At 42.7% G+C, this 26,874-nt stretch overlaps 1 protein-coding gene across 1 annotated transcript in view; it reads left to right on the top strand.

Annotated features, from left to right (window-relative positions):
- Positions 1 to 1,158: 1,158 nt before the first annotated feature.
- cntnap5a (contactin associated protein family member 5a) overlaps positions 1,159 to 26,874 on the top strand; it is a gene marked incomplete at both ends in the record, with an annotated part of 95,738 nt that continues 70,022 nt past the window's right edge. The window contains 3 exons of the mRNA XM_079229722.1: positions 1,159 to 1,231; positions 19,432 to 19,542; positions 21,635 to 21,828. Of these exons, the coding sequence (XP_079085848.1) occupies positions 1,159 to 1,231; positions 19,432 to 19,542; positions 21,635 to 21,828 (378 nt within the window). The remainder of the gene's footprint in view (positions 1,232 to 19,431; positions 19,543 to 21,634; positions 21,829 to 26,874) is intronic.

Genomic DNA, 26,874 nt, shown 5'->3' with positions numbered 1-26,874 from the left:
GGAGCCGAGGGAGGGCCGAATGAAGACTTGTTGCTTTTTGGAGCCGACCTCAAGTAGACATTTGATGAACTGCAGGTTTAGCTAACGTTAGTTTTGTTTTTTCAACATTTGGAAGGTAATGTAACGCTTGGAGCCATCGAACTACCAACCTCGGGGTCGTCTTTGGACCTCAAAGGTTGGCGGTTGGATCTCCCGGATGATGGCGTCCGCGAGTCGAAGAGTCCTTGAGGGAGACACTGAAGACCAAGACTTTACAGCAGCTGCTAAAACGCTTCAGATGGGTGCAAAGCAAATAAAAAGCCACGTATGTTTATTACGATTCCAATAAAAAGTCAACCTGTAATGTTTCGTGTCGCCAAATTGCGCAAGCGGTTAAAAAAGCGGGGTTACCTCTAGAGTTTGGGGACACGGAATACAAACACGACCTCCTCTGCGTGTGGTATGTGCACATACCGCATCGGTTGTTTCCTATACAGCGGTCCGCACACAGACACGCACACACAAGGTGAAAACATCAACGGCGGCGTCGCTGGAAAGTCAGGTGTGATATTATGGGCTGTTTAATGGGGCCCTTCATAAAACCCGCTATGGCTACGTAGACTTCTTGTTTATGCACATATTACAGGACTCACCTTGTCAGCCTTGCACTTCAATGCCAATGAAACTCATTTGAGGTAAAAAAAAAAAAAAACAACACTTCTGCTCTCGGCACAAAATAGAGACACATTGTTTTGTGTCACAACCATCAGCTCCCTGGCACAAAAGCAACCACTAGTGGTACTAGTGATAAATAACATCACGACTAACATGCCAGAGCTCACTCACACTGTACTTGTTATTATTTCAAAGTTAGCTGGATAAATAGAGGCATTATAGGAACTGCTGCTGCTGCAGACAGCGCTTTCCCCTGTGGAGCTTTTCCCTTCTGCAAAGCTCGGACACCACAATGCTGCGAGAGAGAGAGAGGGAGGGAGAGAGGGAGGGTTGCGCCTCACAGTGAGGGAGTGTCGTCGTCGGAGCGGTCTGCCCTTCTCTTCCACATCAGACTCCTTCTATCCCTCCATGCTGGAGGAGCGAGGAGGAACCTCTCCTCTTTTTATTCTCTCTCTCTCTCTCTGCGGACACACGGATACTACCCGCGCCACCACGGCTGGAAAGATGGTTGTTCTGCTGCATATGGTTACCCTTTACTCCCTGAGCGTCTTAGGCGGAGCGTCCGCCGCCACTCACTGTGAGTATTCCGCCTCCGCGCTCACCTGTTAAAGCCTCGCTCGCGCGCGCGCGCTCCGCCACCACCGCCGGGAGGGACGGCGGAAGTTTGTGTCGCGCGGCTGCTTGCTTTGCTGCGTGTGTCCTCGGGAAGGAGCCTCGCGACCGCGACAGAGGCGGCTCGCTTCGCTGCTGCTGCTGCTGCTGCTGCTGCTGCTGCTCGCCCGGTTCATGTGCACTTCGTGTCGCTGCAGAGAACAAGTTGTCGAGGCTCGTTTGCTGTCCGCGCGGAGGGAATGGACCCCCGCGCGCCATGAAGGTCAAGCAAACAGGTCCCTCTGCTTCCCCGCGCGCGCAGCCGGCACACCTCGGCTCCATGGCACAGAGAGTCCGGGTTTTAGTTTTTTTTTTTGGGGGGGGGTATGTCTTGCTTGTGTGTGCGTGTGTGTGTGTGTGTGTGTGTGTGTGTGTGTGTGTGTGTGTGTGTGTGTGTGTGTTGTGGTGGACACAAACTGCTGACTGGCCACAGCTGCACTGCACAGACAGCTGCTGGTAGTGGTCGACTCCCACCAGCCTCCATAAAGACAGACTACTAGCCCACCTTCAAGATCTCACACTGTACAGCTCTAGTTTTGGTGTGTGTGCGTGTGTGTGTGTGTGTGTGTGTGTGTGTGATTGGAACAGCCTGAATAAACCATCAAGTCATTGTTCCCCGCTGCTCGGTGTGTGAGGCTCCTTTGCTTCCTACGTATCAGCGGATTTTCAGCGTTCATGGTTGGACAAACGTTTTATTTCCACGGCCCAAATGAGTTCTCCATTAAATAGGAACATGTAATGCACACGATGCCTCACAGCGACATATTTCTTGGTTTCCCTTCAAGCCACGGGTCCTTGCAGTGGGAGTAATGAGCACAGCTGACATCTGGGTTCAGACACACCTCAACTTAAAACAAACCCTCCAGACTTGTGAAGAGAAGTGTGTGTGTGTGGGGGGGGGGTGGGTGGGTGTGTGTGTTCTGGACAGGTTCGAGGTGTTTCTGTTATTTCGTACACCCCCGCTGGTTTACTGTGCTTTGGGCCGTTTAGTTGGGTTTACAGTAGCCATGAGGTGGATCCAGTAAACCGGCGACGGAGCCGACTTTTATCGTTGTGTTTTATGGTAAATGAAACAGTGGCGTCCACAACCTCCAGTGAACACATGTTTAAAGTGGACGGCACGCGGAGGGAGATAATGGATATGAAAGAGGAGATCGGGTCATTAGAAACACAAGCTGCCAGCGTTAGAGCAGACGGGAGTCAGTGCTGGAGGAGCTGGAAGGAAGGAATATTCAGTATGTTTTGCTTCTGCCAGTTGCTCTAATTTCCCCACATGAACCTTCAAGGAAACTACACACAGGACGTTATGTGTTTTAACAGAGAATCAGTATTTTGAGTGACGCGTACAAAGACAACCCTGTATTTCAGCCAACGGATATCCGGATGTAGACTTTTGTTTTTCCACTAAATTTCCACTAAATGCGTGATGATTCAGGGTTGTTTTACGGTCATGGAAAACCTGGAAAAGTCATGGAATTTGAAAATGGTTATTCCCAGGCCTGGAAAAATCCTTGAGAAAAACAAAATCCCAAAAGGTGTAGTAAAAGTCATGTAAATGTGTTATATTCATGTGTTCATGACGTTCATTTACGCTGAGTTTGAAATAATTAACATGCTTTTCAACATATAAGCAGGCATACGCTCTATCTATAAATGTTTATTCTTTTAATCAAACTATTGTCTCATTCATTTGTGTCATTTAAGGTTTACTGTATGCTTTGTGTTCTCATTGTTAGTTTAAATACTACATTTACTCACTTTTTACTGTAAACACAGAGATTTCACTAAATGTTTGTCATGGACATTTGGTTTAAAGTCATGGAAACCCGTTGGTGAAAATGTGTCTGAACCCTGTGGATCGTTCCACATGGATCCGGATTACAAGCTCCTCCTGAAACAAGAAGCTCCGCCTCTTTGTAACCTTTGTGGCCGTTCACGCTCCCCAGAGGATGGACCTTTCCGTTTTGGACGAGCTCCAGTTTCAGGCCAAAATGTCAACTTTGCACACGATATTTAACAAAATAAATTAGAATCTTATGTTCAGATTTCAATGTTTCTTGCTTCCAAATGGACATTTTGTTTTATTTTAGTGGCTCCATCACCCTTTTTCCCTTCTAGCTGCAGCATTTGATCAAACGTTTGATCTATACGAATAACAACGTCATTATTTACTCTGCTCCTTTTTGCCAGACATTGTTCTACGCTGGAATGTAAAGAGAAATAATGTGGCTTTCTAGCGGCACTCGAGACCTTTCGTGCCCTTTTTCTTTGTACATTGTGAGGAGCGATTCCCGGCAAGCAAATGAATCGCCGGCAGCGTGACACCATGTGATCTTTCGGGGTTTATCTTCGCTCTCTGAGGGCGACTGTGACACCGGGCTTGTGTTGGGTTTTTGAGCAGTTTATGTTAAGCTGAGGAGCTGAGCTAAACTGACAGCTGCATTACTCATTTATGGCAGTCCTGCGGTTCTCAAATGTGTGCAGTGATCACGTCTGACACACTGTGCCGAGATGAAATGGTGAGATGCCGCTGGAGGTCAGAGAGCTGCTCTCATATTTACCAGCGAGAAACACAAAGGGAAGAGGAGTGGAGCGGAGCTGCGTCACGGCTGGTTGGCGTGGCCTTGTCAAAACGGCAGCCACTTCCTGTCAGGAGTCCCTCTGCTCTTCACAGAGAGACGAGGACGTCAAGTCGGTGCGACCGGCCTTCGATCTGGAGCCCTCGGCTTCCAGCTGGAGTTAATTGATACCGCACCGCTGCGACCTTTGCAGCAACGGACAAATGATTGGCAACCGAGGAGCCGCGTGCAAATGGGTTGAAACCACGATTTCTTCCTCTGTATTTTATTAGTACCAGTGCCGCTGCTTCACTGGTGGACATTTGTCTCGACAACAGCAAACCACAAGGTTCCCTCCAGCAACTGCATCGGTAACAGAAGAGCTGAGGAAGCAGAGGGTTGAGTGCTTTCTCCTCAAACGTATTGAGCGTTGCGTTCAGCGCTGTGCATAATTTCCCAGCTGCTTCTGCATTCTTTAAACGCCTTTAATGTGGCCGCGTTGACCACTTCAGCCAGAGTGGTTTTGTATTTACAACCCAAGAAGCCCCGTGTCAGGGTTAGCACTCTTTTTACCAATGCTATGAACTAGGGCTGCAACTAACGATTATTTTAATAATCGATTAATCGGTTGATTATTTTTTCGATTAATTGATGAATCGGATAAAAAAATGTTTTTATCAAAAAAGCGTTCATTTCCAACCCTTTATTCCAACACAGAAGTGACAGTGCAAAACATCTTCAGAAAGCACAAACAGGTTGCTCCTTGAACATCCCTGAGCTGTTAATTAAAACAATAAAATGGACTAACACTAAAAACATACACAAATATGCTTTACATCTGCCAAATGTGAGCCCTTTTTACTGTAATTGATCCCTCCAGAGGCTGCATTTACATACCCTGCTTTATCAATATGTATGAAATACTGGACAGAGGGAAGCTGTACTGCTCCATATAGAGCGTCCTCTTCCTTAAACTCTTTCATTCTGGGTCTCTTATGACCACGACGTCACGTTGTTGGCTAAGCCCAACGACGTGATTTGATTCATTCTACTTTGAGTAAAAAAAAAAAAAAACCTGCAGCCAGATCCTCCGGTGAGCCGGTTTAACGTTAACGAGTGACAGCGTGAACTGAACCAGACCGGGGGGTTACGGCATGTTTCATCACGTTACGTTTTTTTACAAGCAAGACTGAACTGTAACGGAACATAACGTAACTTTAACGACAATACACAACCAAACACGTTAGCTAACGTGATAGCAAGCTGACTAGTAGCTTCCATTAAAAACAAGTTTGAGGAACATGAAGACGCTGATTGGCCAAGACTCGACTTGTCAAAGATCTTCTATTTTTGAGAGGATCACGACCTCAGCTTTTCTCGTGTCTCACTCCAATCTCAGAAACGCTGGCCGGCCAGTTGCTCTGCTCCGCTTTTTTTTTTCTTCTCCGCGACTTATTGCCCGGCGTAATAATCGCGCGACACAACGAATCAATAATGAAATTCGTTGCCAACACTTTTGATAATCGATTTTTATCGATTTTATCGATTCGTTGTTGCAGCCCTACTATGAACAGGCTAACACCCAAGCTGTGTGGATTACTGCAATGTTGAGTGCATTTTATTTAAGGAACGAGAAGTCTATGGGATTACAATTTAAATATAGTTGGATGAGAGTGTTGGTGACAGTTGTGTCTTGGTGCATTCAGTGAGGGATTTAGCTTAGCCTAGCTTGGGTGCTGGAGGCTTTTCATATGTGACACTTTAAAAATATATCTATAAATGAGGAAAAACATCACTTTTTATTGTATTCAGGAATACCTTTTTGTTTCTTGTCCGTCTATTTTTTTCACTCCAACTTTTGAAGTTTCTAATTATTTGGTAAAGCGACGCAACATTGCGGCGACCTCATCGATGACCTCGTGAAGTTCATACAGCAAGGAATGTGCAAACATCTGTGTGTGTGTCTTTTATATTAACCGGACCATAAAACAGGGTATGCTTTAAGGCGGGGCTTCAAGGTGATTGACAGGTCTCTACCGAGGACGTATAAAGCCGTCTCTACGTCACTCCTCCTCACTTCCTGTTCACTGGTTGCAAAAAAACAAGATGGCGACGGCCAAAAGTTCGAACTCGAGGCTTCCAAACGACCGTCCACAAACCAACGGCCGACGTCACGACGACTACGTCCATTTCTCACACACAATATATGCCTCATCCCGCGAAGATAGCAGCCAACGATACGGGAGAGGGAATGAGGACGCTGCTAACGGTCAGCTAACGGTCCGCTAACGGTCAGCTAATGTCGCTCCTTGCTGCCACTCCTGAGGGAACGAGTGATTTAAAGAGATATCGTTCAGTAGGAGCAGCTCTGGTTGTTGATTATGGTCCTGATTAATGGATTAATCATTGGGTTTGTGTAAAAGTAGAACATTTAATCAATCACAACTTCCGAGAGCACAAGAAGACGATTTCATTTAAAGAGGAAACCAGAAATTCACAAATTGATGAATCCTTTTTACTTGAAAAATGAATTTTTAATAAATAATTGTATATAGATATTTGTATACGCGTGTATGCAGCCCACCAAGGCCTTGTCACATGAAAAACGAGGCAATATTTCCCGCTGTGAGAGGAGATTGTTGTACTTCCATCACATATAATATGATAATCTCCACTACAGGTCAGTGGGAGGAACGCTGCTCCGCTCGCAGCAGGTATAGAGACATCCATCTTTTATTAGCCAGAACAGTTCTGGGTTTAGTGACGCACCCCACACACACACACACACACACACACACACACACACACACACACACACACACACACACATATATTATCTTTAAATTTCATGTTTCAAGGAAGCCCAGCAAGGAGATACTTCGCAGCTAATTATTTCCTTTCTGAAGCACCTGCAACGTGCTGGAGCCGAGCCGGCATTTAGCATCACTGCAGAAGTGTGTGTGTGTGTGTGTGTGTGTGTGTGTGTGTGACCACGCAGCTGCAGATTCACTCGTCTAATGAATGTGAAGTAGGCACTCAAGGAACACCTACCGCTGTACATATTCAAGGCCTGATGAATTTATCAGAAGGTAAATGAGGCAGCGCGCCGCTGTGTGACAGAGACGCCACTTTTCCTCATGTTTAAACATCCGGTTTCCTTCTGAGAGGAAAAAGCAACTGGAAGGAATGTGGAGGAAATGAAGGAGTGACGGTACAGATATGGTGTGTGGTTATGTCATATATGAGGATTACTCTCCTCATCATGCTCTTCATCCTCTTCCCAGAGGGAAATTGAATCCTTTGTGCAAATAGACTGAAGTTGGGTGTAATTTATTTATCTATATAAATATTTTATTTTTAGTTCTATTATGTCATATTTTCTATTAGTTTTCCCATGAAAGTAAGAAAAATCTCATCCTAATATGAACACAAATAATTCACTTTGCAAACTAAGCCCACGTCGCCTTACACACGTCATCATATTATTAAAAACTTGTTTTCACAATCAATATTTCTACACAAAACGCAAACGTTTAGCTGTGAAAAGTCTCTCTGTGCTTTCACAACGTTTAAAAAAAAAGAAGGTATCTAACGATCACGTTCAAAACCCGTTGACTTGCGCCCATATTTAAAGACCAAGCTCTTTCCTTTCACAATAAAAGCCCGAAACTAGAACATTTGCGGTCGCGTATCTCCGGCTCGCTCCCAGTTTTGGAAAGGCCATAAAACTTGAAAATATAACAGGAATTAAGTCGTGGCAGCATTTTTAATACTATGTCTGTTGAATAGAAAGAAAACCATAATTAGTCGTAGAACATCTTTGAATAGTTAATCTAAAAAAATTAGAATAAGTATTAGATATGACTGAGAGACAATTGTTTCATCTTTTTTTTAAAATACTGTATATGAACGCGGTGTCTCTACATCTTCGTGTTTGGGTTCTGAACACATTAATGCACTGATACCGGTTCCATCCCCACAGGAGAGACTTGCGTTTCCAGGAGGAACGCAGCGCTCTGTTACAGTCGACGGTGTTTATCCGGTTAAACCGAGTAAACACAGCGTCTCTGCGTGATCCCGACCGACTGCGGTCTGCAGAGACATGAAATGACGACAATCTCACCTGTTATTTTCCTCCTTTTCTTCATCTCGGTCAAAGCATTTTGTTTCTTTCTGAAGCGTCCTGTTGAGTTATTTGGCTGGAGACACAGACTGCTGAAGTTGTTTACTCTGTTTCTGGTGTCACCTCATACAGAGTCTCATATCACAGTATGGACGAAGACAAATATACGGGATTATTGAATACCCTTTTTGGCTAATCCTGTGCATGCAATACCTGCAAAATGAACACACTTATATGCAAGAATTACACAAAAACCTAATGAGCAACGATGTTGCTGTATTTATCTCTACTTAGTGGATAGAAGCTGTTAAAATGTGTTTTACTGTGTCAATACAGTCTGACGGGTGCAGCTCAAAATACTTTTTGACTTAAAATATGATGGACACTCGACATAAGACTATTTAGAGGAATAATTTTCTCTCGGGAGCAGGATTAAAAAAAAGAAAAGGGACTCTATTGTGATGAATGCGGCGCCGGCGGAGGCCCCCTTTTCCATTTCCAGCTGCATTGGCGACGCTGCACCAATTCCCGATCCATAGAGTGCAATGAATACGCTTCAAATAGCGGCGCAGTCTGTAAGGTCCGTTCTCCGTGTTACTGGCAGAGAGGGTGTTAAAGGATTATCAACACCCACTTTCTATCGACTGCGCCAATAAGATTGATGCAATAATCGGCAAGGGACGGTTACACAGTGATGAAAAAGCCGACAGAATAGAGGAGAAGAAAAATTATTCCGCTTTGAGGCTCGAGAACGAAAGAAAAAAAAAAGAAAGTGTCAAATTAAAGGAATAAAAAAAAAAAAGCCAAGGCTCGCTCAGTAGATTTCACATTCTAGTTTTTGTTTCCAGTTTATTATTGCGTGTAATTACATAGCGTGATTACCTGTGGATCCGACACGGGCCTGCTGTGTGATTTGATATTGATCACGATGCGTTGGAGCAAACGCGTGTCATCGAGGACGAGACGGTTCTCAGGAAGGAGACGACTAAGACGCCGTCTTTCTGTTCATTTCTGCAGATCCACAAATCCCCTCCAGATCAACAAAATGAAACATGAAAACTGATTGCCTCTGGTGGCTACGTCCGTCTGGATATTAACGGATTATTTTGTCTTTTATTTTGAAGGACTTGTGGCATTCTGAGTGTTTTTACCGCTCTCTGCGTTGTTGTTTTTGTGGCTCATTCCGTCTTTCTTCCGCCTGTTGCAGCAGCTCTCGACAAATAAATATCTGGGAGCAGATTGAGGGCAGCGGCGGGGCTCAGGCTTCATATCTATAAATGTGTCGGGTCTTGAGTGACTGCTCACGCGCGACCGCACTCACATACCGAACGCCGCTCGGAGCCGAGAGCAAAACTCAATCAACTCCCCGAACTTCCGTTCCTTTTCAGGAAAAGAAAACGGGGTTTCCGAAAAACCTCTTTTTGAAAAATAAATAAAAATCTATAGCACTTCATGTAGAAACCACTCTCCTGTTTTTCTTCCAAAGTGAGACTACGAAATCAATATTGGTTCTTTTTACTAGAAAGTAAACGTTGCCTTTATAGATTTCTTTATATTGAGATGATCCCCGATAGTCAATTCAACCGCATCCTAGTTTAGGACCTTTTTAAGCGACCCCCATCCTGCTATCAGGGCTGCAGCTGCTGATTTATTTTTATTCCGTGATAAAAACAAACATTTTTGCTTCATTAAGGAGCCGTATTCGATGTACAAAAGAAGAAATGGAACATTCTTTGGCCTTCTTTTTTTTTTTTTTTTTCCTGACATACAATAAAAGCATCTGTCAAAACCAAACCCTTTTAGTATGCACTTAAGAGCCACATTGCATGCTGGGATTCAAGGTTGCAGTTTTTTTTCACTAAGAAAGTAAATAACTTGTTTTCCTTTTACCTCGTTGTCCTTCTTTAGAGATTATTTGCATAAAACACCCACAAAGAAATTTGCATCCATGGAAATGGAAGTTTCTGGAGGAATCGCTTCAGCCCTAAAATACATTAACGCGGTATGAATTTGTCTTTTATGACGCATTATTAAGTTATTACGGAGCAGTTCTTCCCTTCTAATTTGACCCTGTAACTTAAAATGAACCCTTTTTATCACAAATATATGATAAACGGCTCCATCAAGACCCTAAAGGTTTGTAATCACCACAGCACGGCCCATCATTTCCCATTATTACCCCGAGAATATATAACCTTGTCTTAATGGGAGATGCTCCCACAAACCTGCTTCAGTCCTGAGTGAAGGGGGTGAATAATTAATGTTTGGCAGAAGAGATGTGTATAATCACTAAAGCTGTCGATCGGCCAGTAAAACATCCCGCCGGCTGCCTGTAAGCGCTCACGGGTCCCTTTAGATTATATCTGCTGCGTTCAGGGAAGCCAAGTGCTGCAGTAAACCACGCCGTGTCTCGCAATCATTCTGTATCGACGTGCGCTTCCTTGAATTCGGCCGGCGTTCGGGACTAATTGTCAGCCGATACCCGGGCTCTACTCGGGGCCCGGCGGCGAGCAGAGGTCACCGGAGCCCCCGGAGCCGGTGGGTGTCATATGAAGCTTCATCGATACCACGCAGAGGGCCGAGGCCGGCGCGTCACCAGATCCCGTCCCCTTTGATGTTATTGACTCTGCGGTCGGCGTCCGCTGAACTCCTGCTCCCTCCGACGCGCGGCCTCCGCTATCAGGGAGTTAATCACTCTGAAGGTTCTGTGTGGGTTCAGTGTTGTATTGGGTGTGTATATATATATATAAATAAATATATATATATACAAATTAATAATATATATTTAAAAATATATATAATTTTATATATATACCTGTGTGTATATAAAATATTTATATATAAATAAAAAGAAAGAAGATATATATATATATATATACTGTATATAAATAAATAAAAAAGAAAATATATATAAAATATATTTTATAGATATACAAATATATATATATGTATATATATACAAATATTTATATATATATATATACATATATATATATACATTTTTTATATATATAAATAAAAAAGAAAAGATGTATATATACTTTATATAAATAAAAAAGAAAGAAGATATATATATATATATATATATATATACTGTATATACTAAAATATATATATATAAATATGTATATAAAAGTATGTAATATATACAAATAATTATATATATAAAAAAATAATATATAAATCTATATGCCATGTATTGACCATGTTTCATGTTGAATTATTTATAGCAGTAGTTAACCGAGGTTGACTGCTTTGGCCTCACTCACCACTTCCATCCAACGATCAGTTTGAACCGAAATACTCCAGGAGCCGCCTCCCTTTATGTGACTTGAAGCACCATTTTTCAATTTTGTTTTATTCAATCAGCGTATCAAGGTTACCATTAAGGTGAATTATAACACCACGTCAAAACACATTATAGATGAGAGCACTGAAAAACATGTGGTTGGCAGCAAGAAAGCTGCCATCCACACGTGAGTTAAGGAATCAATAACCCGACCAGCCCGTCACCGATCGTGTTCACGAGCCATAAACTAACAAGAAGGCAACGCGTACGAGCCAATCAGACGCGAGGAAGGGGGCCGATCGATCAAACGACAGTAAATAAAACACCGTGGCTGTGAGAGGTCACATGGTGCACATTGGTTAATTGGCGAATTGAGTCACCGGCATCAAAATATCTGTTCGGTCGTCGAAATGGATGTTTCAAGAGCAACAGGCGACCGCGCTAGCTAGCCGGCGGCTCGTCGAGTCTTTACGATCTGCGTAGACAATAAACACAGATGAGTCTTATTCACGGCTGATTTAAGAGTTTCACCGCGCGTCCTGTGGGTGTTCTCAGCAGCTGCCGTCACCGGTTGGACTGTTTGTGGCGGCCATTTTTAAAACCCCGTGAAGATAAACCTCTGAGTCTCTGTCGGGGTGTTAGTAGAATCTCCTGGCTTCCTCTCTGGATTCTCTGACTAATGCATGCTCACATCTGGACGCTGGCTGGAGGCTTGTACCCGCTCACCGGCAGCACACATCTGTCGATGCTCTTGACAAGCTCGTGCACTTCCTTTGCCAGACTGCGTGCGAACACTTTCCCGCGTCCTCATTGTTTACTAAATGGGGAAAAGGATCAATATGGTTTTTGATCGATACCACTGGAGTATCGGTTGAAGTGAGGGATATTTAATTAACTGATTCCCGGCTTTTAATAATCTCTCTCCGGCCCGTTGGCTCGGCTGCGCGTTGCCGAGACATTAGTCAAAATAATCACTCGCCGAGCGTTAGCTTCATGTCAACGGTGATGAATGCTGGAGTCGTTCATCAACTAGAAAATACAAACAAGTCTCTTTCACGGCGATGTGAATCTCTGCTTTTAGCACAAACGTATGCTGTGGTGACTTGAAACAAGGCTTTGGTATTTTATACACTAATCATTTTGTTGTTTATTAAAATATCATTACTGTTGTTTTGAACCTTTTTCTCAATTTTCTCCTGAGCATTTTCACTCCCATTGGACCACTTAAACAAATGAAATAAACAAATGAATGATTAATCTGTTAATTAAAAATGAATAAGATAAAGGTGTTGTCAGTTGTCTAATATAAACTGATTACGCAACAGACACTAGCGGCTCTATTTCCTTCAGTGATGGAGGAGTCTCTGTGCAAAGAAGGACAGGCGGAGGCTTTAGCATCTCTTTTAGTCTCTTCATCTACATTTCAGTTCTATAGACTACTTGTGCTGTAAGAATATTAAAACCCCAAAATGTAAATATGTTTTATTATAACAAAAATATGTGTTTCTTTAACATAACCAACACAAACTCCTGTGTGTTGTGTTGTGGATCAATGGATGTATTTAAATATAGTTCCATCACTGCATACATATACATATTAATATCATTCTATTATTGTACGTAATATATTTTTTGTATTTCTATTTTAATTCTTAAATTAATGTGTGTAAACTGATTTGTAATAATCTATCAAAATAAATCTCATTTTTTAAGTTAAGACTTAAAGTATACTTAATATACATTTTACATAAAATGGAAATACTCCATACATGCAGCCGCCACTGCTTAGCAACATGTCAATTATTAATCAGCAGAAGTTAAATATCCGAAAAAGTAAATCAGCTAACTAATAATCTCATTGCTGGCTTCATTGTTTTATTGCAGTGAGTCCAGATGTTGATGTCACGGTCGCTTGGTTTTGGGGGAGTAGTAACGGATCACGCAACTCCCAGTTGGGATCGTATCACGGTTTTGAAGTCACGGATCGGATCAGCAGAAAAATATAGGAGCAAAAAATAAAACTATTATAAGCATCGATCACGTCGCGTTTGACCTCGGGTGCAGATTGCGATCGGCGACCATGAGTCACGTCGGCCGATACTGATCGTTGTTTTTGTTTCAGCAGCTGGAGCACGAGGCTCCAGATTATTAGTTTTCACCTCCGCCTTGAAGAATTTATTCTAAATGTTATTCTTTCACCCGGTTATAGTCGTATAGATTTGCATAAAACACGCAATTCCCAGGGTTCTTACGCTCATGGAAAACCTGGACAAGTCATGGAATTTTAAAATGGTTATTTCCAGGACTGGAAAAGTCCTTGAAAAAAATACAATCCCAAAGGTGTAAATGTGTTATATTCATGTGTTCATGTCGTTCATTTACGCTGAGTTTGAAATAATGAATATGCTTTTAAAAGAAAAACGCTCAAAATATAAGCAGGCATACATACAGGCATCTATATAAATGTTTATTCTTTTAATCAAACTATTGTCTCATTCATTTGTGTCATTTAAGGTTTACTGTATGCTTTGTATCCTCATTGTTAGTTTAAATACTACATTTACTCACTTTTTACTTTTTTTTGTTTACACCCAGATTTCACTAAATGTTTGTCATGAAAATTTGGTTTAAAGTCATGAAAAAAATCATGCAAATCCATTGGTCAAAATGTGTATGAACCCTGAATTCCAATGATTGGGAAATAAAAAAAGATGTCATTTTTATTGATGAAGAAACGTCCGTACGATTCTCTGATCAATACGGTTTCCCCTGGAGCAGTTCCTGCAGTACTGTAAGAGAAGGAAGTATGTGAGTCGCAGCCTGATTTTGCAGCTTTAACTTTAATCACATGGGTTTGAGGATCAGGTCTCTGCCCTCAGACTATCTCTATTCCATGTTCTATTTTGAGGAAATCCCTTTTGGCATTTTCTTACATCCCGACTGTCCGTGTGTTTCCTGAGAGGAAGCTCGGGCTTCCTGATAATCCGGAGCGCCGTGTTCATTTGATTTGGGCTTGTAGTTGTCTTCAGGTACGGTAATGCCTCCGCAGCGAGAGCTTGAACACATCCAGCCCAACGCCAGTTACGAATGGCGCTTTGTCGTGATAATTGAGTTTAATTTCTTTGTGGAGCACCATCTGTTTGTGCACTCGGGTTAAGATGGCTCTCTAATGAGCAAAGAGAGCTGGGCTGGATGTATAGCTGTAAAACACTGTAATGTGCTTCATAAATAAACGTCCCTTCCCTTCCCTTTACTGGATCTTATGTATACCTGGAAGTAGATGAGTGCGTAGTTTGAAAGATGTTTGTTGTTTCAACATTCAGATGCGTCATGTCCTTGGATTCAAAATCTTATTTGTCTGACGTTAATCAGAGACTTTCATCTTTTGAAATGACAAAGATGTTGATTAAATCTTCCAGGAGGCCAGAGAGGAGAGCGACCGTGTTTGCAGTCGTTTCGTTTGGGAACGGATGTTTAAGACGAGGACGTCTTCTCTTTATGAAATGAAAGCAAAGACGATACAAGGATATGGAAGAAGAGCATTAAAGGATAAGGCTGGCAATATGCTATATCTTGTTTTTATTGTCACGAAATCCCGTGAAAAGACGAAAAACCAAACAAAGAATTGATCCTGTTAAGACGCGTTGTCCGTGAGTCTGATTCCCCCGTCGCTCATGCCTCCGTTGTCGCTCTTGAAAACACATCGGTGAGCCGTGACATGTGCCTTCGTTATGGGGAATGCAGCGTTTGTTTATCTCGGGGTTTCTCTCACATCCACAGTTCTAGTGCTGTCGACCAAAAGGACCACATGTGTATTAATCTACAGTTAAAAATAGCCTCAAACAAACGCAGTCTTTCCAGGGCCGGACAGCGATTCATCTGAGGGGATATTATTCTCCTTGGGTGACGTTCACAGTGGTCGATTGAGATCTGGTGTGTTACGTAGATGTTGCGCTTGATAAACATTGGGTTGGTTATGTGTTATTCAGACTCTAACGGCAGTTGCTAGCATATTATTTGAACTTTATTTAACCAGGTAAAATCAATTGAGAACCAATTCTCATTTACAATGATGACCTGGCCAAGAGGCAGCAGCACAGTCCACACAAGTGACACAAACAGCGCAGATACAATACAGAATGACAAACACATGAGCTAATGGCTAAACGCAACATAGGTCAATTAACAAACAGTATGTACATGGCATTGGACGCCACCTTTTACTGAACCCAATGTATGTTTCGTGAATATATGATTTTATATCAGCCACGTGGCTAAAGTCGTGAAGCGATTGGTTCAGTTTAGTGTCAACAAAACCTACTTGGTTAAGGTCAGAAAAAAAGATCATGTTTTAGGTATTAACGTAACAACATAACCACGGGAATAAAGAAGACGCCGTCCTTAGCGGACTTTCTTAAGATGCCACGTAACGAGTGTAGTTTAGTTTACACGCAGGACAAGAACAGCGGTCTGTCCTGGGTGAAAGTCCTGTGTTTGTTTCATCCATCCCCCACCTTTCCTCCCCACCCGTAGTGGACTTTCTTGCTTGTTATGCTGCGTTCACAACGAACGCGTGAGTTTACTCGCTGGAATGCGTTAATTGCTCTGACAGACATCTTCTTTCAGGTTTTGCAGAAAGCTACGACGCCAACACGTTTCTTTTTGCCGATGTGTCTTGGCAACGGGCGCCGTGAGCACATGTGGTTTGTTTAAAAAAAACCCGAAGAACTAGCAATGCTTGCCGGGTGGGATTACTAGACTGTGTCAGGAGAAAGATCCGTGACAAGGACATTGCATTCCGTATGAAAGACACAAGAGATGAAAGAAAGCCCTATTCATGTTTCTAATTGCTTTTACATTTAACTACATTTAATTAATGCTTCACGAAACAGAAGGTTTTTCTTTTGTCGGGCTGTGTAAGGACTGAACTCTGGTTCTCATTGAGAAGGCAGTTGTATAACAGATTTGAAGGCTTTTGAAGCAGTTATACAATGTAAAAAACATTTTATTTGAAAGAAGGTCATAATAACAGGTTCTTTTATAAACGTGTATGATTTAATTTGTTGAATATGCTGAAAGACTAATAGATTTAAGTTATTTTTTAGAGTGAAAATATGTACTTTCCCTGCCACAAAAGGGGAATAATTAAGATGAACAAAACATTGCATCGACCAAACTATAACAGCTCAGAATTTCATCAGTGAATCCCGAACTAGATCTTCTTTGAGGAACATTTCCTAATAACTACAACGCCCGGCTGACTTGAAATTAAACTAAATGTATGTGAGCCGTTACAACTGATCATTTTAGACAGAGCCGGTGAGATGTTGGTCCTTTAATGTGATAACCGAACGGAGAGATAATGCAGGTATGAAATGTGCTCATTTATATATTGATTGTGGCATGAAGTCAGCATGAAGTCAGCATGCAGGCGCTTCTTTTGTTTATCCCCAACACAGGCTGTGATAACCTCCTCCTGCGGTCTGCAAACCCAAGAGTCACCGTGACACCAGCACTTCTGTGAAAGGAACTAAAAGCTCATCCATATCAGCTGGTGTACTTATGATTTCAAAAGAGATTACGCGTTCCCTCTCCGTGCACGTGTTTGCGCCCGTGCATCCAGACGCGGTCTGCCTTCATTTGGCTGTAAGATTCAAGCCTCTGAGCCTCGCCTCGAGATCGCGAGTCGGCTTCAGAGGATTTTCAGTTATCCCACAGGCCAAGGAGCAGCTTTGCAGGCAAATCATCCTCCACCCGTAAGTCTCCCTGACTGACAGTCCGGGCATTTGGCTCAAGACAAAATCTGTAAACAACTAACAGGAGTCTGTGAGACGCACACGGGGAAACTTTAACTGCAGCCACACAGCTGTCGGCTGCGAGGACATGCTGTTAAAACTCCCAGCTCGTTATAAAGGTCAGCCTGGTGGCCCATTAAAGCGGGGATTCAGGTGATGTAGGAAAAAAGAGCGATGATGATGAAGGAGGAGGACAGACTTTCACCCAGAAGACCAGAGTCCATGTCAAAAGACTTATGCCTCATTGTGAGTTACGTTACATAACGTTAGTACGCTGCTTTCGTAACCTAGCCTACTTAATTACATTACGCAGCGCTATGTTACATAAAGTTTTGCTTATGTAGTCTTTTGCTACGTTAGCATAACTAAATGTAACCTAGCCTACTTAATTACATTACGCAGCGCTATGTTACATAAAGTTTTGCTTATGTAGTCTTTTGCTACGTTAGCATAACTAAATGTAACCTAGCCTACTTAATTACATTACGCAGCGCTACGTTACATAAAGTTATGCTAATGTAGCCTCTTGCTAAGTTAGCATAACCTAATATAACATAGCCTACATAATTACATTATGCAGCGCTATGTTTCATTAAGTTTCAAGAAGCTACATTAACGTAGCCTCTTGCTACGTTAGCATAACTTAATGGATTCTAGCCTACTTAATTACATTACACAGCGCTATGTTACATTAAGTAACGCTACGTACATAACTTTGCCTCTTGCTACGTTAGCATAACTTAATGTAACCTAGCCTACTTGATTACATTACGCAGCGCTATGTTACATTAAGATATGCTAACGTAGCCTCTTGCCACGTTAGCATAACTTAATGTAACCTAGCCTACTTAATTACAATACGCAGCGCTATTTTATTAAGATATGCCAACGTAGCCTCTTGTTATGTTAGCATAACTTCAATACGTTAGCATAACTTCAATACTTAAGTAACGCAAGCTGCTTAACTACATACCAAACATACTAATGTTTTGTCTCAAACTACAATATTTTCCCAAACCTAACCAAGAAGTTTTGTTGCCAAAACCTAACCAGCGTGTTTCATTTCTCCTTCTTTAAGCTGTCGAGGTCTCGTTGTTGTTTACGGTCGTGTAAATGGAGGAATGAATGAATGAAGGGCCGAGGCTTTCGTCAGCTCTTAAGCCAGAGGAATTAAAAAGAAGATAGGAGCAGAGTGAGAATTATCCTTCAGGGATCAAAAGTGGGACTCGTGAGACTTTTGACAGATTAGGCGAGCGCTGTGCTGTGTTTGCATAATGACCCCCCCGGTTTCCGGCAGCGCTGTGCTACGATGGGACGGCGCTCTCCTCATTCCCCCAATGAACATCTGCAACCGCAGCTCAGGCATAATTTGAGTCTTGGACTAAACAGCTTGATCCACTTTAGTCACACTTGAAATCAGGATTAGAGAAATCTCTTGGCAAGCGATCTGAGAGCAGTCAAATCAGGTCAGGCGAAAATTTTCGGTGGGACGCCCAAAAGGAGAAGGAGCTCACGCTGACAGCTCCGCTGTGCTTTTGTCGAGCAGATGGATGGCCAATTGCCACTCCAGATGTGCTCAGAATCCATCTGAACCCGACGTAAAGTAGTATCCCCAAAAAAAACAAAAAACAAAAAAGCCCCTCGCACTCAGAGGAGTAAACCGCACGCTGATGGAGAGAGTGCGCGGATAATTGTAATCAGGCCGGTGCCAGTTTTCATTACGCGCTCAGATACGGGCCTTAATGCGGCGGCTCTGCACTCAAGTGGAGCCAAACACACGAGAGAGGCTGTTTGTTGTTCGGCTCGCATGCTCTTATTGTGGCGGGGAAGGCTGGATGAGACTGGCAGGTTTAGATCACTGGACTCCTAATCTGTTCCCGCCTGTTGGACGTGATGTAATCTCACACTGCGGGATTAAAGAAAAAGAACACACACGCGCTAACACACACACACACAAAAGGGAGCCGTGGAGTTTTTCCGTGCTGTTTCCGAGGGTCACTGCATGGGTTAATAGACTGTTTGAGGTATTTGAGAACTGGATAAGTGAGGCAGCCCTGTTATTCTCCCCTCAGTTCTTTCTTTAAAACTCCACCGACAGGTAAAGATGCACTTTGAACCAACATGTTTAACTCCCCGAGGATATATTCTAGGATATTTTCTATTCTATCAGTCAGCTGGATAAATAAATCCAAGCATGGCGAGCGATGGAAGAAAAACCTTTCAGAGCCGCCCTTCAAACGAGTCCGACTTGCACGTGAAATACATTCGATGAACGATACGCAGCGAGGAGGAGAAGAAAAACACACACACACACACACACACACGTGTTGAAACTAATGGTCTCTCTGTTTGCCTTCACAGATAATTGCAATGGTCCTCTGGTGTCCACGCTGCCACAGTCCTCATTCCAGAGCTCCTCTCAGTCCTCCGTCAGTTACGCCGCTCACAACGCCAAGCTCAACAGGAGAGACGGTGAGTAGGAGACGATCCTTTGTGTTCCTTCAGAAACACAGCGGTTACCACCAAGAAGAAGAAGAAGAAGAAGAAAATCACAGCCCATGCAACCATTTTTGTAATGGTTCCTTGTTTTTTTTATGCAATGTCAAAGCAGCAATGAAGTGCAACGGATTTACCACACGTTGTGGTTTAGTCGTTTTATTGTTGTGAGGAGGTGAGAGATAGACGGCTGCCTGTGGAAAAATATCTTAATTGCTATTAAATTGCAATTGTGACATGATTAGAGGAAATGATCATGCTCACATCATTAGTCTAATTTTGATTGGAAAACATTAAAATAATTGTTTTTATTCGGATTATACCAAACAGTAGGATATGATGTTTAGGTCAGGACATCTCTGCAGCACAATGATATATTTCATTTTAAATGTATATTTTGGCCTTTAAACTAATTGTGCCCACAGCAATTTTAAAATTGCTTTTCTAACACACATGCATTCTTGGTTTCATTATAACGCGACTCAAATACAACGGCAGTGACATGGCAGAGAAAGTGACTTAATCTTTCTCGCTGACAGGTGGATTTTCAAAAAGAGGGTTTTATTTGCAGTAAAACAGCAATTTGCAAAAGTATGCAACGCTGGTCTGGGATCTGGATAAAGGACTTTCACCACGGCTATGTTGACTTAAAACACTGATCAGAACTGAACAGACCGAAAAAGGGGGAACATAAAAACTGTCTTTTTGAAACAAAGTGGTAAAAAAAAGGACAAACGCCATCACCTCAACTACAAAGAAAACAATACAAAAGAACCAACAAACTAAAAGAAATACATTTCCAGACCCCCATGATGTGGCGGCTGCTTTGTGCATCCTGATTGGCACTTCCTGTATTTAAGAGCTCTGCTTTAGGGAGCGCCTCTTTAGCTCCCGTCTGACGAGACGTCACATCGACAGCAGCAAAGAAATATAAATCAGAATGACTTCAGGCAAACGTATACGACGAGCTAAAGAGTGAGCGTACGCAAGTTAAATACATACCTGCACTGCCAACGACACTGGATACACAGGGAGAATAATCATATATATTTCATTGCTAATATCAACCTTTCATCTGCATTTAACTGTGCATGTTCCGGCCATCATCAACGCAGGAAGACGTTGGCGGGAAAGCTGAAGAGCCCGCCCCTTTTAATTGATTTGATTGGCGGCCTAAGCCTGTTATTTGTACTTTTATGCACGTCTAAAAACTGCCTCGAAAAAAGAAATCCAGGAAAATGGACTTGCAAATGGTGACTGCACCTTTCTTACCTTCTGACCACTTAACGCTTTCACACTAGCTGTCATTCATCAGCCGCTAACTAACCACTCACACATTCATTACCCAGAGGCACCGTCTTCGGGAAGCTATTTTTGTGTGTTGCCTAAAGGTTGTCTCGCCCGGGGACACGTCAATCTCCCGATTGGAAGACAAGCTCTGAGCCACATCCGCAAAAACAATGGAAATCAATGGTTGATGCTGAATATTTTGGTTCAAAATAGAATGCTCATTATTACTTGTATTTAGGATGGACGTGACTCTCTTTACCCCCTTTGATACAACTACAGCACCAAGGAGCTTTGGACCAATACGCAACCTTGTTTAAGGTTGTAGAAAAAGGTGCTAAAATATTACCAGCAGGTGTATTTCTCGTTTAAATGAACAGAAAACCCACAGTTTTGCTTCAATGATATCAATTTTGATATCAGAGAGGAAGAGAAATAAACTCTCTGCTCTTCTTTTTGAGTGCTTGAGAGCACATTTCAAAATGACTCAGCCATTTTTCCAAGAAGTGAGACGTCTGACCTCCGGTCGGCTGGAGTGTAACTTCACCTTGAAGCCTTTCAAATGCAAACCCTCCCAGCCTGTATTCACATCAGGGCTTCATCCTTCTTCTTCTTCTTCTTCTTCTTCTTCTTCTTCTTCTTCTTCTTCTTCTTCTTCTTCTTCTTCTTCTTTTTTTTTTTTTTTTTTTTTTCTTCTTCTTCTTCTTCTTTGTTTTGCAACCTGAGCATGAACCAATCCACATCCACAGCATCGGTGTCTTAACGCTCGTCTCTCCCCCAGGAGCAGGAGGCTGGTCCCCCGTTGTGACCGAACAAGAGCCCTGGCTCCAGGTGGACCTCAAGGAGCAGATGGAGGTGACGGCCGTGGCCACGCAGGGGCGTTTCGACAGCTGGGACTGGGTCAGCGGTTACCTCCTGCTCCACAGCGACACGGGCCGGGCCTGGAAGCAGTACAGGCACGAGGACGGCGTCGGGGTGAGTTTCATTGGATTCATTACCGTGGTTTGATGCCCCAGCTCGGGTTGGCGATCTTGAGAAACTAGCAATGATACGCTAGATTTCCATGATCCAATCATGACATCCAGGCTGAATGAAATGATTGGATGGGCTTTTTATAGTCCTGCTACAGCCGCAGATATTATATGTTTTAGTTTTATACAGAGCATTTAATGTATTGATTGCTGTCCAAAGGATTGATATAAGTTGTGTGTTTTATTTTTGCTTTGTTCGACACTTCTGAAAATGAGGAAATGTTCAGATACGGAAGAAACAACAGTTTTATTCTTCGTTCATGATTCAAGGGATGGAGCGACGTTTTGGGGACTTTGCTGATTTGCTTTCTTGATGAGATTTGGAAGAGAAGATCAATCCCGCTCTTGTGTGTCTGCATGAAGTACGGAGCCAGCAGACGGGGTTCAGTTAGCCTAGCTTAGCATAAAGACCAGAAGCAGGGGGGAAAGCTGCTCACATCTCACTAGAACACTTGTTTGTTGAATCCTTACGCAAACCGAAATGTAACAAAGACAACTTGAGGTCTCGGAGGGAATATTAGTTCAAGCCTTAAAAATCAGGCCCACATGATGATCTTGTTTCAGAAAAGTTTTTAAAAAACTAGAATTTCCATTGCAAATATTTACAAATAAAGTGGAGTCTGTTCAAGGCAGCGTGACATGATTGTCAAGCAGCAGCGAGGAAAACCAACACAATACTTGAAATTGTGGAGAAAAAAAAACAGCGGGGTTTGTTAATTAAAGCGCAACTTATTCCTGCTCAAATTCCAGGCACCATTAAAAAAAAATGTAAGATCAAAGTAAAAGTAAGACAACAAAGTAGCTAATTAAAAACACACGGGGCCCACCTCCCCACGTAACCCCCCTACGTATTTCTCCCCATAAATTAGTTGGGACTTTTGGTTTCTACGTCCACAAACACATTTTTATTTTTGAAGCACATTTTACTAACTGTTTCCCCGCTGCTTCTACTAGCCAATCAGCTCCCTCGTCTCGCTCCGTATTTAACGCTCAGAGCGGACGCTTATCGACCCCGACAGCTCAGACGTACGTTCCCTTCTGTCACCACAGATATCATCATCCCGTTCTCCGCGCTGCTATTTATTGACGACATTCCAGGTCCCGGGCCGGATGACGCATCCCCTCACTTTTTTTGTTTTTGACACGTTTGGCGGCGCGGGGGAGTGTCGGGTGTCAACGCAATTACGGCGCCGCTCCCTCGGCCCCGCCGCGCGATGCCACGGCGGCACGAGCGCTCGAGGTCGAAGAGAAATAGCCTGATGTTGGCTCGTTTTATTAATCCTTTATTGTGTTTCGTCCCAGTTATGTCAAAGGCTGCTGACAAGTCCTTTAATGCTTTTCTCTTTGTGAGTTTTTTTTATACTCTGCGGTCCAATTAGAGAGAATGTGTCGCCGCCGACTGGGATGTCGCCGCCGCTATGTCTTCTTTTTTATTTGGGTTGATCGGAGAGAGCACAGACAGGTGGAGTTTGTACGTTGTGATGAGCGTCGTCTTTATCTATTTATCTTCCTGCATCTTTTGTCAAAAAAAGATAGGTCGGGAAATCGGTGTTCGGGGTTTCAGTTGCCTTTTCTTTCACTTATTAAATTTAATTTGTATCATGCAAAAAACAGTCAAAATCCACAAAAAAACAGAAAAAGAAGACGCAGGAGGTCTTACAGATTTACATTTTAGTGAATACTTTTGCAGCCAAATCAAATATTTTCCAGGGTATTCAACCTTTGTTTCTTACAATGCGTTTACTACTTGACTTGTTTCTTGCACAAAGGCAATAAACTAGCCCATGAATATGAGATATGAGCTAGCAGATCATCACAATCCCTCCTCGGCATCGTGGACGTTGGTTTCGGGTGTTTTGCTGGTTGCATTTTGTTTGTGCGCCCTCTGGTGTTTTCGGAGAGTTTTGCAACCAAACCTTCGCACGTGCTCGGACCTCACGCGCCGCCAGCGGAGGCTACGCGGTACGGAGTGTAAACAAAGCATTGTGGTGTGTAGTAATTGGGCCTCGGGTGCTCTCAAACTTTTCCTGAAAACCGTGTGTATTACCTGGAGGACTCTCACGCTGGAGCACTAAGCCTTCTGTAGAAGCGAGGAGCCCCGGTTGCCTTTTAACAAGGCAGTTCTGACAACTCGGAAACAGGTTGAACCCCGTTTTTTGAAGTGGAGTCAGAATCCCCTCTTTCCACAAGCTGCATTCACTAACACACGGGCTATGTATTTATAGCTGAAAACAGTCAGCAAATACTCCCAGTACACCGGCCGCACGACTCCATTACGATTCCAATGCACAACAATGTGTTGTATCCTATCCTCAATTTTCTGTATCACTGCACATCATCATTTTTCATCAATCAATACAGATAAATCTTTTTCAAAGTGCTTTGAGAATTCTGATTACAACTACAACAGTCCATAATGTAACACGGCGTATCTTTTCAATGTCAGTGTCTGTGTGTGTGTGTGAGCCACCTCGGTACCCACACTTTACAAAAGTAAAACATAAATCCTTCTGCAGGGCATTCAAAGTGTGATTAAAAAATAAAATAAGGTTTTCACGTAGCGGCTGTGAGACGGGCCACTTCCTGGATGCCTCGGGCGCTTTGCACTGCATGAATTAGCTTAGCGGCTCGTGGACTTTTCCTCACTCGTAGCTCTGATACTCTTCCTGGGTTTAAAGTCTGCCAGCAGAAAAAAAACACGACGGTTTCATTACAGTTTTCAGTTTGTGTCTTATTGAAGGTAGACGTGTCTTATTGACGGTAGTTGTGTCTTATTGAAGGTAGACGTGTCTTATTGAAGGTAGACGTGTCTTATTGAAGGTAGATGTGTCTTATTGACGGTAGTTGTGTCTTATTGAAGGTAGACGTGTCTTATTGAAGGTAGACGTGTCTTATTGCTGAAACGTGTCTTATTAAAGGTAGGTGTGTCTTATTGAAGGTAGGCGTGTCTTATTGAAGGTAGGCGTGTCTTATTGACGGTAGATGTGTCTTATTGAAGGTAGACGTGTCTTATTGAAGGTAGGCGTGTCTTATTGACGGTAGATGTGTCTTATTGAAGGTAGACGTGTCTTATTGAAGGTAGACGTGTCTTATAGAAGGTAGACGTGTCTTATTGAAGGTAGATGTGTCTTATTGAAGGTAGGCGTGTCTTATTGAAGGTAGGTGTGTCTTATTGAAGGTAGACGTGTCTTATTGACGGTAGTTGTGTCTTATTGAAGGTAGACGTGTCTTATTGACGGTAGATGTGTCTTATTGAAGGTAGATGTGTCTTATTGAAGGTAGACGTGTCTTATTGAAGGTAGATGTGTCTTATTGAAGGTAGGCGTGTCTTATTGAAGGTAGGCGTGTCTTATTGAAGGTAGGTGTGTCTTATTGAAGGTAGGCGTGTCTTATTGAAGGTAGACGTGTCTTATTGAAGGTAGACGTGTCTTATTGACGGTAGTTGTGTCTTATTGAAGGTAGACGTGTCTTATTGCTGAAACGTGTCTTATTGAAGGTAGGCGTGTCTTATTGAAGGTGGGCGTGTCTTATTGAAGGTAGGTGTGTCTTATTGAAGGTAGGTGTGTCTTATTGAAGGTAGGCGTGTCTTATTTTAGGTAGGCGTGTCTTATTAAAGATAGGCGTGTCTTATTGAAGGTAGATGTGTCTTATTGAAGGTAGGTGTGTCTTATTGAAGGTAGATGTGTCTTATTGAAGGTAGGTGTGTCTTATTGAAGGTAGATGTATCTTATTGAATGTGGGCGTGTCTTATTGAAGGTGGGCGTGACTTTTTGAAGGCAGGTGTATCTTTTTGAAGGTGGGCGTGTCTTATTGAAGGTGGGCGTGTCTCTCTGCTCCGATCCCTGTTTTTTTCAACATGCAGATGTTCGGGTGATTTTCACCCGCCGTTAGTGATAGGGGGTGAAAACAATTCGATGGGTTTTAACATTGAAGGAGACTTTTCCTTCACAGGAGAAGACTCACATGTCCCAGGAACCTGTGGACCAAAGAACAAGTTCATAGCTCCTTTATTTATATTTGTAATCAGGTTTTATTAACGATTCCCTAATTTTTCACCTGATTTTTTGATTTTTTTTTAGGGTGCCCCCATGATACCTGTTTTTATTTTTATGAGAAATTCTATAGGGTAAAATAAAAGAAGAGTACTTCAATTTACTTTGTATTGAGGTATATTTGATCAGGTACATTATATCGGGTGAAATATTCCCGACATTAGTGATGGTGTTATATATTTGTAATGTTAGTTAGTGTTCTAGGGTTAAGCAGCTACGGCTGCAGATTTTGCGTACCATCTGGAAAAAACGTTGCACAATTGTTTTTATTGTCATTTTAGATATTTAACCGGAGATTAATTTGTCTACGTAAACAAGAAAGTGTCGTCACGTAGTTTTTGTGCGAAGACTTTATGTACAGATGTTACCGACGTGATCTGCAGCTGTCACTTTGTGTGAGTGACCTGTGAGAGAGAGAAAATAGAGAGAGGCTAAGTATTTTGCATATTGAAATTAATATCGCACTCAGCAGTGTTTTTAACACCAGTCACAACAGCGTCCTCCAGAACTTGTCAAGCAGTGACACCGGGCGTGACCGAGCTCCATATCGACTGATGCGTGTTTATTTCACGCTCACGAAGACAATCTAAGCCTCCCACCTCATCTTAGGTGCTGATGTGAATTTGGATTCATAGTATAATTTATATAGTGCAGGATGAATGTCAGCCAATTAGTCCGAAATCTCTTATTCCGAAACACACACTGGAGCTGACTAACTACAGCGTTCACCGAGACCTTTGGCTGAGACTTACTCACATCCGTCTGGCATTTTAACAAGTGGAGCTCCAAGGTAACGGCTCACTGCCAGAAACTGAACTGAGGGGGACTAATGAGAGAGCAGCAGCTGCTGATATGACTGCTAGCTCTCAGCCGTTCTTAACTAACGCTGAACCAAATGAGCTCCATTAAAAAAAATAAAGAATGGGGAGAAAGGTCGA

Source organism: Taurulus bubalis (genome assembly GCF_910589615.1).
Source record: "Taurulus bubalis genome assembly, chromosome: 1".
Lineage (NCBI taxonomy): Eukaryota > Metazoa > Chordata > Actinopteri > Perciformes > Cottidae > Taurulus > Taurulus bubalis.
This window is presented reverse-complemented; position numbering and strand designations above follow the sequence as displayed.